This window comes from Ochotona curzoniae, unplaced genomic scaffold (genome assembly GCF_017591425.1).
Source record: "Ochotona curzoniae isolate NIBS_2020 unplaced genomic scaffold, NIBS_Ocur_1.0 scaffold_3223, whole genome shotgun sequence".
Classification (NCBI taxonomy): Eukaryota; Metazoa; Chordata; class Mammalia; order Lagomorpha; family Ochotonidae; genus Ochotona; species Ochotona curzoniae.
The window spans coordinates 949,601-965,732 of record NW_024467108.1 but is presented as its reverse complement, the minus strand read 5'-3'; the positions used below and the strand labels follow the sequence as shown (position 1 = coordinate 965,732).

General features: G+C 40.6%; 1 protein-coding gene and 2 long non-coding RNA genes across 4 annotated transcripts; 1 reads left to right on the top strand and 2 right to left on the bottom strand.

Annotated features, from left to right (window-relative positions):
• The first annotated feature begins 155 nt into the window (after positions 1–155).
• LOC121145514 lies at positions 156–3,301 on the top strand. Its single transcript, XR_005882024.1, has 3 exons — positions 156–199; positions 1,095–1,707; positions 3,212–3,301. It is a non-coding gene; the product is annotated as an uncharacterized LOC121145514 (long non-coding RNA).
• Positions 3,302–9,414: 6,113 nt separating this feature from the next.
• Positions 9,415–10,673, bottom strand: LOC121145513 (hemoglobin subunit beta-like). 2 transcript variants are annotated; one of them, XM_040964416.1, is made up of 3 exons: positions 10,544–10,673; positions 10,202–10,424; positions 9,415–9,636 (listed from the first exon to the last, which is right to left on the bottom strand). In XM_040964416.1, exons 1-3 carry the CDS (start codon positions 10,633–10,635, stop codon positions 9,508–9,510), a joined length of 444 nt encoding a protein of 147 aa, XP_040820350.1. In that variant the 5' UTR covers positions 10,636–10,673; the 3' UTR covers positions 9,415–9,507. The 2 variants fall into 2 exon arrangements, with proteins under 2 accessions (XP_040820350.1, XP_040820351.1); XM_040964417.1 differs by having other exon boundaries at positions 10,202–10,420; positions 10,540–10,671.
• A 1,253-nt stretch (positions 10,674–11,926) lies between these two features.
• LOC121145517 lies at positions 11,927–12,830 on the bottom strand. Its single transcript, XR_005882025.1, has 3 exons — positions 12,611–12,830; positions 12,399–12,460; positions 11,927–12,162 (listed from the first exon to the last, which is right to left on the bottom strand). It is a non-coding gene; the product is annotated as an uncharacterized LOC121145517 (long non-coding RNA).
• Positions 12,831–16,132: the final 3,302 nt, after the last annotated feature.

Below are 16,132 nucleotides of genomic sequence, written 5' to 3'. Positions count from 1 at the left end.
GAACTGCAGCCCAGGGTCCAAGGACGAGCCAGGGGCCAAGGCACTTGAGCTGTCATCTAATGACACCCAGGCTGGAAGCAGAGCAGACAAGTCTGCCACTGGCAGCCCATGCAAGAGAAGGACACCCCAAGCGGCAACTTCACCGCTACACAGCGTGACCTGCTCTTGTCATCAACTGTTTTAAGTCAACAAACAGTAAGTATGTATATTCATTCTCATATACATGAAAGCTAATAGAATGTTTTGAACAATGTATACATTAGTGAAAGATTAGCTGAGTTCCTCATCAATCCTCCGAGTTATGATTTGAAAAGGATAAGGTATGAAAACTATTATTTTAGTAAATTTTAAGTATGATACAGCACTAAAACTTATTCCTCTAGTCTAACTGAAACTTTCTTTTTTTGCTTGTTTATTTTTATTTAATTCTTAACTAAAACTTGCAACGTCATCCCTTGCCATATCCCTTCCCTCACACTACGCCCAGCCTCTGGTAACCACTTTTCCACCGTTTGTGATGAGATCAGTTCACAGAAAAATCTAATTTAAGTTTTACTATAAAGTGAACAATGTTAATTAATGATAATAAATACTGAAATTATTACACATACTTAAAAATTATCTCTTCAAAGATCCATAGTAGGCCCAGATTGTCTGGTTAAGGACCCTTGTTTTCAAATAAAGCAATTTGTGAGGACTCCCCAGGAAAGTGAATGAAGATGTGGAATTATTAGACTCCAAGTTCAGTGTTTCTCCAAGTGGTTTCTACATCTTCAGTGAAGATATCTGTACTCATTTCTATCGGTTCCCGCATTTTATTCTCACATAGAGGATAAAAACAGCTTTGCCAGCAATTAAAAAAAAAGCAAGCCACATTTAATACTCAAAGCCTTCAGAAAAGATCCAGAAAGTTTATAGATGTTACAGAGAATTTTTACATTTACATTAGAATTCATTTTAATTCATGGAAATTACACTACCAGAATCATCTTTATATGCCAGGTCAGGTGTTATTAAGAAGAAAATATAAATTTCTCTGTTGCCAGTAACTTCCATATCTATCCTCCTCTTTCTTTTTTTCTTTTATGTGAAAGACAGAGTGACTGAGGGAGATCTACCCACTGATTGACTCCACACATGACCACAAGAGCCAGTTCTGGACCAAGCTAAAACCAGGAGCCAGGAACTTCACACTGCTCTTCCATGCTTGAACCATCTTCTTCTGCCTTCCAGACACAACAGCAAAACAAAGGCTGAGAAGCTGGATCTTCAGCTAGAGCTCTGGTATGGGAAAGTGGTGTCACAAGCCACGGCTTAATCTACTGGCCATAACCTCAGTCTAACCACTTCTTCCTGAGAAAGATAGGAGAAGGAAAGTATCTCCTAAAATTCACCTGCTCCATCTACCTTGGAAAGCACAACTTTGGAAAGCACTCAAAAATGGAGTCGAGGTCCAGGCAGAGTGACTGGCAGGGAGCACTCGCCCAGGCACTGCCCAATCTCCTTCACAGTGTGGAGCCATATCCTCGAGGATGACGAAGGATGAGGCCATGGCTTCCCTGCAAGACCCACTTTCCCGGCTAACCTTTCTCCTGCCATAGAGACATGCTGCAAAGCCTTGAATGAAGACTAACGCTGCCCTTGACCTTTAGAGCATAAAGTTTGCTAAGGCACAAAAATCAGCCATGAGTGAAATGCTGGCCTTAAGTAAGATAAAGGAAATCTGGGATGATTATCTGTTATGATAATAATTATAATTGTTGCAAATTAAAGATTAGGGATCAGCGTGGTAGCAGTCTAATCCTCTGCCCCATAGTGCCAGCATCCCATATGGACATCAATTTGTGTCCTGTCTGCTCCACTTCCAGTCTGCTCATGGCCTGGGAAAGCAGTGGGCAACAGCTCAAGTCTTTAGGACCTGAATCTATATTCCTGGATCCCAGTTCCAGAAAAGCTCAGCTCTGGCCATTGCAACCATTGCAGGATAAACTAACAGATGATATACCATATATCCTCTCTCTACCTCTGTCTCTCCTTCACTCTCTGTAAACCTCTGCCTTTGAAATAAAACTAAGTGCATCTTTAAAAAAATAAACTCAAGGTTATAGGGATATGGCAGACTGAAGACTCTAAAGAGTATAGACAAAAATGTTGTTTTGCAAATATATAAGTGAGCACTTCACTACATTTGGTACTATTGGGAGAGATACAAAGTGGGCTTGATGCTTTTTAAAGTTGTCAACATAATTAATTTTAAATGTCCACAGAACATATAAGTAAAGGTGCCCAATGTGCTATTGTCACAACATGTTAAATTATCTCTGTAACAAACTGTATAAAAATATTTCCAGTGGAATATGAAGTGTGTGCAGGAGAAGAACCCAGCAGCCATGGCTTTTACTCCTGGGTTGTCTTTGTCTTTCCTGGGCTGTATTTGCACAGAATGCTCTCGAGACATCTTTACTTGTTGCCTTCTTGGTTATTTATTTTCCTTTTGTTGCCACTTGTATTCCTTTTTTTTTAAATAAAATGCTTTTTCCCTTTTCTTCATGGAATTAAGATGGTCCATGTAGGTTTAGATATAAAAGCAGATACAGTGGTGAAATCTGCATAATATAATATTCCATTGTTTAGTTTCCTCCACTAGCCTTAATTTTAACATTTAAGTCAATGGCCATGTATTAATATACCCAATTTGCATGTACAGATCAATGAATTTTTGAAAACATACTCACACAATAACAACTCAGCTAAGAACAAAATGAACTTGTCTTAGACGACCTATTTGCCCACTCTTTTTCATCCCTTTAACTGTCAGCAGACTTGATCACTCTCCCATCTGATCCACTTCTATTATGTTTAATTCATGCCTTATTTTCAAAATTTTATAGCCATTAAATATACTATGTTTCTTATGAGTGACTTAGTTATTCCATGTTCCATGTGTTAACTATTTTTGTAATATCTGCCTTTGTTTTTCATGGTTGTATAATATTCTACTTTATAAATATGCCATAATGTGTCCAATCGCTTCAATGTTGATACAAACGTAGGTCCTGTCTAGCTTTTGGTTATGATATATACTGCTGCTACAAAAATCTTGGGTATTTGTATGCACATGACACACATAGATATTCATATTTGTATTTCAGGAAGCTTCCAGGTCACACAATATATATACATTCAACTTTAATACATTCTGCTGTTACAGAATGAAGAAAGGAATTTCAGACGTTGCCTCTTGTCCAAGAATTTCTACATGGACCAGAACTCTGCTCATTGTGAAGATTACTGAAAGGAAGAAACCTCCTGCTGCAGCAGTCAGGGGGACACAACTGGAAGAAAGGCCATGTTGGCCAGTGCTGGATCTTCTACATATAAAACAGCTTTCCCTGTCTGACCCCTTCCTGAAAATTAACCATTCAGGGAGGAGCAAAATCACAACCCATCATAAGGTGGATCTGACAACCAGTAAGGGAACTGAACGTGTATTCTAGGGAAGCAGGACATGTGAAACAATCAGGAAACTGATGTTGGAGTGCCCATTTTGCATAGAAGTATGCAAAGTGCTCAACCAATTCTGTCCAGCAAACTCAACATCTAGAGATCATATTAGATATGTTCCCTGCTCTCCTGCTTCTCTGTCCCTTAGGGCTCCTGTAAGTTACAGCATGCACACTTTCTTTCCTGCGTTTTCCCTTCCTTTCTGGGGTCTCCTTGTATCCCCATCACTGTTAAACTGTTTAATCTCCTACTAGGGTTTCTTGTTATTTGATCAGCCTTCAATGCAAAGGAGGCTTTTTTTCTACACTTCACGTGCTTATGATTTTATAACAGATCTGTGCAAACAGTTGTTGTTATTGCCACTTTATAACTGAAGAAATGGAGTTCTAGCACACATAGTTGTTCATGTCCACAGCCTGGAACAGCAATCAACAAGTGAAAAATATTTTTGCCTATACTGACTAGCAGCTGTATGAGACAGTTAACTCTCCAATGGAAGGTAAGCTGATCCCTGTTCGAACAAAACAAAAAGACTAGAAAGACACCCAAGAATTCAAGGGACCATGTCCTTGATGCAGCAGTTCCCAGCCTGGGGATGAAGACAGATTAGCAAGCTCAACACCTAACCATTTCACTACATCATCAACAAAACAAAACCAGCTTTACCTCTGCCTTTTGCTCATACTCTCTTGGGTACTTCAGTTCTGAACCTATTTGATAGTCTGATTTAGCTCCTAAGACAGGGCTCAATTCTTCTTGGAATTAGATTAATGTTAACAATTCAAGTTGGCAGAGGAGACCAATGGGAGGACAACAAATTGATTCAGAAATGTCCTAAGTTCCACTTGCTTCTGAGAAAAATATGACAAAGCAGCAGTGGAGTGAAGTTGAAAAAGAGAGTCACCCAGACTAACTTATTCACAATTCTTTGAAGGTAAAATGTGTCATCATTATTTTGTTTCCTCCAACATCAAGAATAGTTGGCTTTAGATTTGTGTTTTTTCTACATTCAATATACAACAAACTCTACCAGTGCTTTTTGAATAAAGCAAGTCAACAAGAGATAAAGATATACCATTGTTGAATTACCTTTATGACTTACTAACTGTCTACATTCTAGTACACTTAATGATTATAAGAAAAATCTATGATGGAATGTCAAGGAGAATAAGGTAGAGTAACACTTGAGAAAAGTCTTGCTTAAGATATATGGTTTTGTGAGTAGTTTTGTTTTCCATGAATTAACTAATACAACAGAGAAAGAGAGAGAAGACAGAGAGAGAGAGAGAGACAGAGAGGACAAAGGCTGGAGAAAACATCATGCTAACTTTTCAGCAATACAAATGAATCTTTCAGCAATTCTGAAAATTCATTTTAGCAATAAATGATAATACTTCTTGATTTGAGGTCACTCCATATGAAATCCCATCAACCCCTCTTTACTCTCAATATCTAATCTCTGTAGGCATTTCAGATCTTTGTTAAAGCACTTCAGCAGCAATGATTCTATGCTCATTTTTAAGATAAAAGATGATTTCTGTTATTTGAAAGGCAGTGACAAGAAGAGCAGGAGAGAGAAGAAGAGGAGAGAGAAGGAGAAAGAGAAGAAGAAGGAGGAGAAAAGAGAAAGAGGGAGAAAGAGAGAGAGATCTTCCATTCCCTGCTTGAGGTCCCCAGTGATGGTAATGTCCAGGACTGGGTCAGGCTGAAGCCAGAAGCTTGGAACTCCAGCTAGGATTCCCATATGCAGGCAGGGGCCCAACCAAGTGTTTAAACCTGGTTCTGCTACTTTCCCAGGTGCATTAGAGGGGAGCTAGATTGGAAGCCCACAGCTGAAACTTGAACCAGTGCTACAGTGTCTTACTAACAACCTGTGCAATGTGTAGTCCATCTTTGGAAAGCAGAAGCCAATCCAAAACACAAAAAGAGAGGTTAGTTTTTCTAACTATCCATCTAGTGGCTCACATTTCATATTGATTAAAGAAGCCTTTGTTTCTTTGCTTTTGTTTTGTTTTAACTGGCCTCGAGGAGACACTTCTTTAGTTTATTGATTCTAAAGACATATTCCAATTCAACAGTTTTCTAAGCCTGACTTCTGCTAAACTAGCGCCTTGATGCTCAAAATCCTTAGAAATAGGACTGCAAATTTTCCTCCATCTCAACATTGTCATTTAATTCTGAGAATCTCTGGAATACGAGAGGAGAAGTGAATTAACACGCCTTTGTGAATTCTTACCTGGCATAGATTGTTGTTGCTAGTAGACAAAAATGCTGCTACATACAAATCTGTTCCATGTAGTGTCTCCAGAATTACTTTTGTTCTTTTATGTTTTAGTGTTAGTCTCCCAAGTTCCAGTTGAAAAATTTTCTAAGATTTGATTAGGTCACTATGGGCTCTTTGTCCCTGTATTCTCAGAGCACTTTGATACAGTTGGGAGGCAATGCCACTTACTGTGAACTTTGTTCCTAACTCATCACCCTGTTAAAATCTCCCATATACTACTGTCAAACCACGTTGGCAAGAACTGATCTAGGTCTTTTTTTTGTCCTTATTTTTTTCTCTTATGCATTCAGCCATGCTCTTAGTCATTGCCTGTGATTTCTGCATGGCTATTACCAGCTCTCTGTGCTATCCCTTGGTGCTCCTTAGGTCCTGAATAGTGAGGACTAGAGCATTCCAGTGGGGAGGGAAGTTTAAGCTACAGCCTGAGACTCCAACACCCATAGGCAGGTCCTTATTCCAGCTTTCACTGTTCCACTTCTGACCTAGCTTTCTGCTAATGTGAGCAGGAAGGAACCCATTATGGTTCTACATGGGTTCCTACCGTTCTTGGGCACAACTTGATGGATTTCCAGTTTTCTGAGTTTGGCCTGACCAATTCATGGCTCTTTTAGGTATTTCAAGAATAGACCACGTGATGAAGACCTCTCTCTCTCACTCTCTCTCTCTCTCTTGCATTATGAATGTGTGGGAGGAGTGGGTGTGAGACTCTGCCTTTCAAATTAATCAAACATCCGAAAAATTAAGAGTTTGGAGAACTTGAAATATGATACATTAATTATCCTGCCAGACCTGTGCTTTCTTGATTTCTACTGTGTTCTCTTATTCCTTCTGTAACACCAGGGCATGTCTCAAGTCTTCACTCTGAACATGAGCCAACTGTGTTTGTTATATGTTTTCTCATGTTGCTCACCGTGAGTTTAGTCTTCCTGTTCATACTTCTCTCTTATATTCTTACTCTCAGAGGTGTTATGGACATTATCTGCCTCCTTGCTAATTTTCATCAGGATAATGTCTTCCAGGTCCATCCGTGTTGTTGTAATAAAGATTTTTCTTTATTGATAAGACTGAATAGTACACATAAACATATACATATATGTGTATGTATATATGTATAAAATCACATTTTCTTCACTTATTTATTTGTCAATAGCCACTTAGGTTGGTGTGTTTTCTTGGCTCTAATGAAGAATGATGCAATTAGCTTAGAATTACAAATATCTTCAACATATTTATTTTGTTCCAGATATATACAGAGAAGTGGAATTATTTAATTACATGGAGTCTTATTTTTAAATTTGGTAGAAATGTCTTATAATGACTATGAGCATTTATACTACTACTGAAAATTTACAAAAAAAATTTTCCTCTTACTTACCAATTGTTATTTTCTGTTTAGCTAATAAATACTTTAGTAGGAGTGAGATAATGACTCTTTGTGGTCTTGATTAGCATTTTTCATATCTTAGCATTTTTTCATATACATTTCAGCCATTTGTATGTCTCTTGGAAACAAATATTCAACATCCTTATTTATTTCATAGTTTGTTACTACTATCAGGTTAATGAGCATGAATTTCTAATATATTTTGGATAGCATCTTTTGTTCTTTATAAAATTTATAATTCTGTCTAATTTTAAAGATGTTTACTTTTTTATTTGAAAGGCTTAGTTACAAAATATTAGAATGGGCTTGACACACTAGCCTAGTGGCTAAACTCCTAGCCTTGTGTTTGCTGGGATCCTATATAGGTGCCAGTTCCTGTCTCAGCTGCTCCACTTCCATCCAGCTTCCTTTTTCTTTAAAATAAAGATTTATTTTATTTTTACTGGAAAAACAGATATACAGACAGGAAGAAACAGAGATGAAAATCTCCTTCTGTTGGTTCACTCCCCAAGCGGCCACGATGGCCAAAGCTGCACCAATCTGAATCCAGAAGTCGGGAACCTCCTCCTAGTCTCCAACAAGCAAGGAGCTGGATAGGAAGTGGGGCTTTGCTTGTGGCCTGGGAAAGCAGTAGAGGATGGCACAAGGCCTTGAGACTCTGTTTCCAGGTGGGAGACCTGGAAGAAACTCCTGGCTCCTGCTTTAGGATCAGCTCAGCTCTGGCCACCCATACAAGATGCCAGTGCCATAAGGTAGAGAATTAGGCTGTTGTGCCACTCTTCTGGCCTGCATAAATATTTTATTACATTTCATAGACTGTCCTTTGTGCTAATGATTGCTTTCATTATTGTGCAGTACATTTTTAGTTTGGTGTAGCCTCACTTGCTTATTTGTTCATTTCTTGTCATTGCTTTTGTTGTCATATTCAAAAGAATATTACTAATACCAATGTCAATGGGATTTATCTTATTCTTTCTTCTAGAAGTTTTACAATATTAGGTCCCAATTTAAGATTTTAATACAGTTTGCAGGTTTTGTGATGTAGTGAGATGGAAGGATCCAATTCCCTTTGGTTTTAAAGATTTCACCCTTTAATTTCACAACAGCTACATAATATTTAATAATAATTTTATCACATATTAAGTGACTTGATTTTTGAATCATGCTGGCTAGATTCACATTTGGGTTGTAAAGAGGAGTTTGACCACATCAGACTGATATTTTATTTCTAAAATCTGAAGTCCACCTGAGTGACTCAATAATGAGGAAATGGTGACAGTATGCTGACCAATATGGAGACAGAAAAACCATTAAGAGGCAGGTTAAAGGAGACAGCAGCCCTCCAACTGCTCTGAATACAGAAGCTAACCTATTAAGGGATGGTCATTTAATGTGAATTCACAGAAAGCATTTAAGATTATTAATTTATTCATTTTTATTTCAAATGCATATTTTACTGAGAGAAGAGAAAGATGGCACCATCTGCCAGTTCACTCTCCAAATGGGCACATGTGTAGAGCTGAGCCAAAGCAAAGTCAGGAGCCAAGAACTTCCTCTGGGTCTCCTACACGGGTGCTAGGGCCCAAGCAACCAAGCCGTTCTCCATCATTCCGCCATGCCATAAGAGGGATCTACATCAGGCATGGAGCAGTCAGGACACAAACCAGTGCCCATATAGGGTGCCACTGCCACAGGTGGAAGATCAACCTAATTCACCATCTCACTGGCCTCCCCAAAAAACCCCTTTGCCTCCAGTTGAGTCTTATGTTAATCACCCTGCTAACAGTGCACCTTTTCTGTTGGGAACCAGTGGCATCAGCTGTGACCACAAGGAACAGGACTCATGAGAAGGGGAGTCAGCACACCTTCTCTCCTTTACCCAGCCAATTTAATAACATCTCCATAAAATAGCAGAGATCATGATGACTGAGAGTGGTCAGGCGTAGAGGAAAAACCAGACTAGTAAAGCATGAAAGTAAAAATTGCGGGACGCCAAAAAAGGATATAAAATGAAGTATGGCAAAGTTCTGACCTCAAATCAAGCCTTTCCGAGGACTGAGGAAGAGGCAACAGGAGCTGCTTAGTCACTTGATAGCCGTTTGCTGCCTCACTTGCTTTCATGACACACAGCTCATAAGGAAACGTTGCCAAAGACTCAACCAGACACTCACTTTCAGTTTCTTCAGTTACCTCCCCTCCCATAGGTCCTTGTGTGAGACACAGAAATAATTTTAGCACACTATTGCAATGAAAAAAAATGTTTTTATTAGCCAGAAGCCAGGTGCTCAGGGGGCTTCATGATTTCACCAGATTGGTGGAGAGCAGGGAGGGGAGCTTAGTGGTACTTGTGGGCCAGGGCATTGGCCACACCAGACACCACCTTCTGCCAGGCAGCCTGCATCTGGGGAGTGAATTCAGCGCCAAAGTGGTGGGACAGCACAACAACCAGCACGTTGCCCAGGAGCTGTGGGAAAGACGAGAGAAATGAACAGGGTTAGCACTGGGTCCCGCTTGGACTCACTCCATCCTTATCACAAATGGCACATGTCGTTCTTACTTCAAAAATACAGGCAGAATGATGACTAGGATTAGCTGCTTCTACCAACAGGAATCTTCTTTCGCCAGCCAAAATTGACATGCAGAAATCTTATTTCATTTCACTGAATTATGGCAGTTATTGCTTAAAATTGTGCAAAGAAAGCTGGCCTTGCAAGCAAGTTTTGAAAGATAACATTTACATTGTGGCAAATAAACAAACACTTGACCAAGAGAGAAAAAAAAGTTGAAATGACAAACACAACATATAGTTTAGTTAAAACTGGGAGATTAAAGAAAACAAGAAGAAGCAATGGTTGTGAATACAACAAAAATAAAGAAGAAATTAAGCCTCATTAGAATGCCACCGTGATGCAAGCAAATGTCACTTTTCCTTTCTAAACACTCTTTGAACTATGACCTCTCTGTAGCACATTGATTTAATCACAGGAAAAACAAATAGGATGAGAATGGTGGAGGGACTCCAAGCCCACCTTGAAGTTCTCGGGGTCCACATGCAGCTTGTCACAGTGCAGCTCACTGAGCTTGGCAAAGGTGCCCTTGAGGCTGTCCAGGTGATGCAGACCCTCGCTGAAGGCATTCATCACCTTCTTGCCATGAGCCTTCACCTTAGAATTGGTCATAACAGCATCGGGAGAGGACAGGTCACCAAAGGAACTAAAGAACCTCTGGGTCCATGGGAAGACAACCAGCAGCCTGAGAAAGGAAAAATGGCCAGCAGAGAGAGGAAGTCAGTCCCTGGTGGCAAAGAAGGACACTGACTCTGTTTCCACAAACACAGTTCCATTCAGCTGCCTTAAAAAGTGGATACCAACCTGCCCAGGGTCTCACCACCAACTTCATCCACATCCACCTTGTACCACAGGGAGGTGACTGCAGCCTTCTCCTCACCGGAAAGGTGCACCATGTTGTCTGTTAGAGGGGCTTGCTAGTAAACACAGCTGTGTCAAAAGCAAGTGGTAGCAGCAGCTGCTGTGCTCTGCCTTTTATGCCCAGTCCTGCATCACGTAATCCCTAGTCCTGTGACTAGATTGGCCAACACCAGGGCGCGGCTCTGCAGGGTGAAGCTGACTGACGACAGTTCTCCTGTGCTTGGCAGTTTGGGCACGGGCGTAGAAGTCTGCCATCAGACTGCGCCCTCCTTCTACGTATCTCCCAGACCCACACCAGCAGTGCCAATTGATACCAAAAACACTTTCACTGCCAAATTTGTTTGCATATATTTTTTGTGAGTAAGTCTGATAGATATGAAAACTACTGCCACAGTTTTTTTAATCACACAAATGAGAAATTTGGACACAGAAATTGGAGAAGATTTCCTAGTTGAAGATCCACATAAGAATATGTTGTGGATCTCTGTTTGTGTCTCCAAAATATTCAAAATAATTACAAAAATAGATTAGATGTAATTTTTCCCGTAGGTATATGATATGTACATCTTCCTCTGCTTTGGATTAAATCCTGCTGGTAAGAAAGAAAATGCTGAGTGGGGTCCCCACCCTCCCTTGCTGTGACCATTAGGATTGCTACACTAACCCCTGAAAACAAACAATCATACAAACAACCAAAAAGTCTAGAATGGAAGACAACAACATGGAAAGCTTAGAATCAGACAGGAAACGCCCTGCATGGACCCAATCAGGCCTCACTAGGTGGGACACACTGGGGTACGCCTCACTGGGATATTGGGGATTTCTCTGCACACCAATCCTAATAAAATGTACTGTACCTAAACTGATAACTCTATGGAATGAGGTTGAATACAAACCAAAATTGAAATGTCTATGAAGAAGTCACAGGATGTAGTTAAGAAACCGCATTTTCCCATCAACATACTGTTAATAATACCATGTCAATTAATGCCTTAAGGTTGTAAATGGCTGTTGATGTTATGTTGGGACTTTTAATTGATTGGGATGATACTTTGCTGGCTTTACCTTCAGACCAGAGATGGTCTTACCAACAAATCGTTGAACCTATTAGGATAATAAGACACAGGACTTTATGCTAGGTAAATACTTCCAATGAAAGAACCTCGCTGAATTTGAACTGTGGTAATGCAGCAAGGTGGAGAAATCCACCATGGGGAGAGGATTCGGGAAGATGTCACATAATACAATGCAATTAATAAGAAAACTAAATATTTTGTTAAAAAAAGTAAGGGAGAAAAAAATGCTTATTTATTTATTGTTTATTTGTTATTACTATTACTGTCTTATTTAATTATCTAACCAGATAAATGAACTTCAAATTACAGAATAAATATGAATAAAATTTGTTCTATGGAGTGTTACTTTGTATAGAAATGTAGACATGAAACTGCAGACCTTCCAAGACAGGGAAAAAAACAGTCGTACCAAAATTCAGCTACTTGCCAGAATTGTAGTACTGGAGGACACAACAGTCAGTTTCTGATGTGACATCCTGATTCTCCCTGTGCAATTTAAGAAAGTGTTGGGAGGAAGGAACCTAAGAAGACATTTACAGCCTGAGCCAACTTTACTTTTTCCTCAGCCACTAAGAAGGCTGTTTTAGAAACACTGCTTTGAACAAGATGCCCCAGCGTCTCTCTTTTCTCTGTATGTTATGTTTAACCTGACTGCTTTGGTAAAGCTCACCCTTCTGTCTTCACAGCTCTTGTATCTTTCCCCCCTTGTGATACATGATTACCTTCTGGGGCTAGGAGAGACTTCTGAAGAGTAGAATTGTGCTTATCTCTGTTTAAAAAAAATCTGGAAAAAAGCAAAGGAACAAGCATTTCTGGGCTCATGGAGCATCTCAGCATTCCCACTGGCCTGCTGGTCACTCCCCCAACTTGCCAGCATCCCCCTCCCTAAATCTCCTTTTCCTTTTAGGATGGAGGGAGCCAAGCTGTTACTTACCATGGACCTGTATCTGAATTCAGTCACCCAGTGTCCAGAATGGCCTTTCCTTGTAGGCATTATTGACAACAAATATCTGACAGAGTGCTCCTGTCCTTTCTCTCAAACTCCAGTTACACAAAGACTTTCTGATTAACAAGAAAAAGCAAAAACTGGTTCTCTGATTTTAATTGCCCTAAGAATACTCACAGGCATCCATTTTAATTGCTCCATTATCCGGATTTCTTTCTCCTTAATGACCAGAAGACGGACATTCTCTTGTGCTGGTACCAGCAGCCAGTGCTGCCATCCTGGGTTCAGGGAGGGTTTGCTGCTTTGAGAGTTGCTACGTACCATGAGTACAATGTGAACAGACTTTTCTATTACATATAACCCTGTAGAAATAACATGCAAGTTGCAAGGCTATCAAATGTTCTTGCAGAATGGGTGTAGTAAGTTATGAGAAAGGATAGTGATCACTGTGTTTATGTCCAGGGTCTCATTCTCAGATTTAGCCCATACAAATGATGTCCCAGAAAGCCACTAAGACTCACTGCTGCCCTCCCCAGTGTGAGCTTGCTTCTGCTCTATGAGGGATGCTAGGTTGTATCTGCTCAGCTTCATCTCCAGCTCCAGGAGCTCAACACACACACACACACACACACTGGTCTCAAAAAGAAAAGAGAAGAGAAGAAAAGAAAGGAAAAGGAAAGAGAAGAGAAGAGAAGAGAAGAGAAGCAAAGAAAAGAAAAGAAAGGGAAAAAAAAGAAAAGAAAAGAAAAGAAAAAAGAAAAGAAAAGAAAAGAAGCAAAAGGAAAGGAAAGGAAAAGAAAAGAAAAAGACAGAGAGGCATAAGTTCACTTCCTTTGTTCTACTCTGGTGAATTTTCCTGATCTCTTGCTCTAAGCAAGGATGGGCCTCATCCCACTACGCTCACAAGCGTTAAGCTCTGATTGAAGAACCGTGATCTTCATCTGTAGGAATGTGAAGTTACAGGTTGCAAGAATGACACTCACCGTGTGTGATTTGGTGTTCTACTTTCAATTCCTAAGTGTAACATTTCCACAAACTATTCTCTGTCTTCCTGGGCTGAACATAGTCTAGCTACTCGCTACAGCCCTGTTGCTCGGATGCATGGTATTGCAGCTTAGCGTCTTCTCAGCTTAAATGAAATTTAATGATACTAAGAAGATCAAAACTAACAGAAATAAGGCACACATGCACAAACAGTTATGAAATTATGGAAAAAGCAACTTCATTTATTAGGGAACAGTCATGTAGCTCACAAAGAATAATAAAGTTAACTTAGATGTACTTTAGCTAGAATGCAGGGATTCTTTAAATTCTTTCTGAAAATATGAAATTAATGTTTTTTCAAAACTTTAGTTATTTGAAACTCATATTTACAGAGCAAGGAAGAGGCAGACACACACACACAAACAGAGAGAGAGAGAGAGAGAGAGAGAGACCTTCCATCCTTGGGTTTGCAACTGAGAATGATGTACTGGTTGGGGCTGCTCTGGCCGCAGCCAGGATCCTGGAATCTTCACAGCTCTGCCTCAGCCTTGACCTGCTGAACTGTAAATTCACTGACAGCACAAGACTGCCAGATGTTTTGGTGCTGGTTGGTGTGGACGACACTCACAGTATCTGGTCAAGGGGGAAACTTGAGCACAGCAGGCAAAGGAATATGGTTGCCAGATTTCCATTCTTCAGAATACAGAGAGAGAATGATGGACAAGAACTTGCCTTGGAGGGGAGAGGAGAGAGCCACTCTGCTCAGCCTGGCTCTTCTTCAAGGAAAACCCAGTGTACCTGAACCTTGCGAGGGGTTTTCTAAGCTCAAGGGGATAAACGTATTCTTTCTGATTGCCCTGGAATAGCTATGTTTCAGAGATGTGACTCTGTGGGTCTTGAACAATCGTTTTGGTGCCTCTCCATCAACTGGTTCACACCCCCCATGAACAGCAGCAGAGCTGTGAGCTAGGAACCTGATGTAATATCACAGTCTCTTGAGCTGTCTCCCTGGAGCTGCATTATCAAAACCTGGAAACAGGACCCAGAGCCACAGCTCCAACCCACAATACTGGGATCGTGCCAATTGGTATTTTAACAAGTCTGTCAAACTTCTATCCTGAATCTGTAGTCCTTAACAAATTCATGCATAAAACCTTCTTCATGTTTACTATGTACAATCACGTGAGTTAAAAAAAGGATTAAAACAACAAGAACAACCGAAAAGCCCTGGGCAGTGGCATTTGGTGAATGCTGGTAGTCTAGAATGCTAGAGTTCTAGTGGGGTCACATTTACACGACAGAAAGCTCCAGCTCCCATTGAAGTGTTCAAGTAGGCCCAAGTTAATTGATCAGCACATGTAGTATATTTAAAGAAATTCAAACATGGGTTAGTGGCCTGGGGTGACAGGCCAAGCTTCCACCTGTGATGCCAGCATTCCACATGAAGTAGAGTCCCAGTGGTTCTGTGGTTCTACTTGTGTTTTAGTTCCCTGTTAATGGCCTAGGAAGGCAACAGGAGACCTGGAAGATGCTACTGTCTCCTGGGTTCAAATTGACTCAGCTCTGGATATTGAGGTCATTTAGGGAGTGAACCTAGGGAAGTTTTTAGACTCCCACCACCTACCCAAACTTAGCCCAGAAGCAACAAAAGACCTGAACGAACGCATAACCGAAGCAGAAACTGGTTTAGAAGCAGAGTGGGGACCTGAGTTCAGATTCTCTAATATGAGATGTGGGCATCCCAGACACTGCACAAAACATCTGCCCCCCATCTTTCCTTTTTGCATGCAGATGTATGATGTAATAGAGAGCCAACCATTCCAGTACTCAGACAGTCCTATGAGAGGCAGTCTCCAGAGACAGTCAAGAAAGACTTGGATCTACCCCTCCTCAGTTCCTGGGGTTTTTGTTAAACGGATGAAAGCTGTAATGACTCAGAACCTGAGTTCTGGACTCAAATCTCCAACTCCCAACATCCCATTGCCCTGACAGGGGATGGCCATTCCCACTCCACTCATGAGAGTGTTATGCCCTTGGAAACTCTATAACTGGACTCCTTTGGAAGAGTGAAAATCACCAGGAAACTGAAGTCTCCCTCAAGCTGAGTGAGAGTGCCATTCTGATAAGCACAGGTAAGGTAAGGCAGTAATCAACCCCACTATTATGTCACAAGCTACGCAAATCATAGTGAGATGGGAAGCTTTAGGGTTCCCAGCAGAGCAAATGACTCTGAAAAGCAGGGTTATTTCTATTTCCTGGAGACTTTTAAAGACTCAGTACTGCGTATAGCCAGCAACCATGACATCTCTGTCCAGACCCGTGAGTCTACAGCCTGCTTTCTTTCCTGGAGAAGATTTCCATGTGTGGGCTTCTTCACTAATGAAAGAGATTACAGGAGGTATGACAGCGTCAGATTCTGTTCAATTACCTTGAAAATAGAAGGATGGATTTTTCACCATTTCCAATTCATGCAATGCCATAATACACTTCAACAGCAGAATGTTGGACTTGTGACTATTGCCGAAG

Coding starts and splice junctions, on each gene's coding strand:
- LOC121145513 (XM_040964416.1), bottom strand. CDS start 10,635: ATGGTGCACCTTTCCGGTGAGGAGAAGGCTGCAGTCACCTCCCTGTGG. Junction 10,425..10,543: donor GGTGGTGAGACCCTGGGCAG/GTTGGTATCCAC, acceptor TTCCTTTCTCAG/GCTGCTGGTTGTCTTCCCAT. Junction 9,637..10,201: donor TGGACCCCGAGAACTTCAAG/GTGGGCTTGGAG, acceptor TCTTTCCCACAG/CTCCTGGGCAACGTGCTGGT.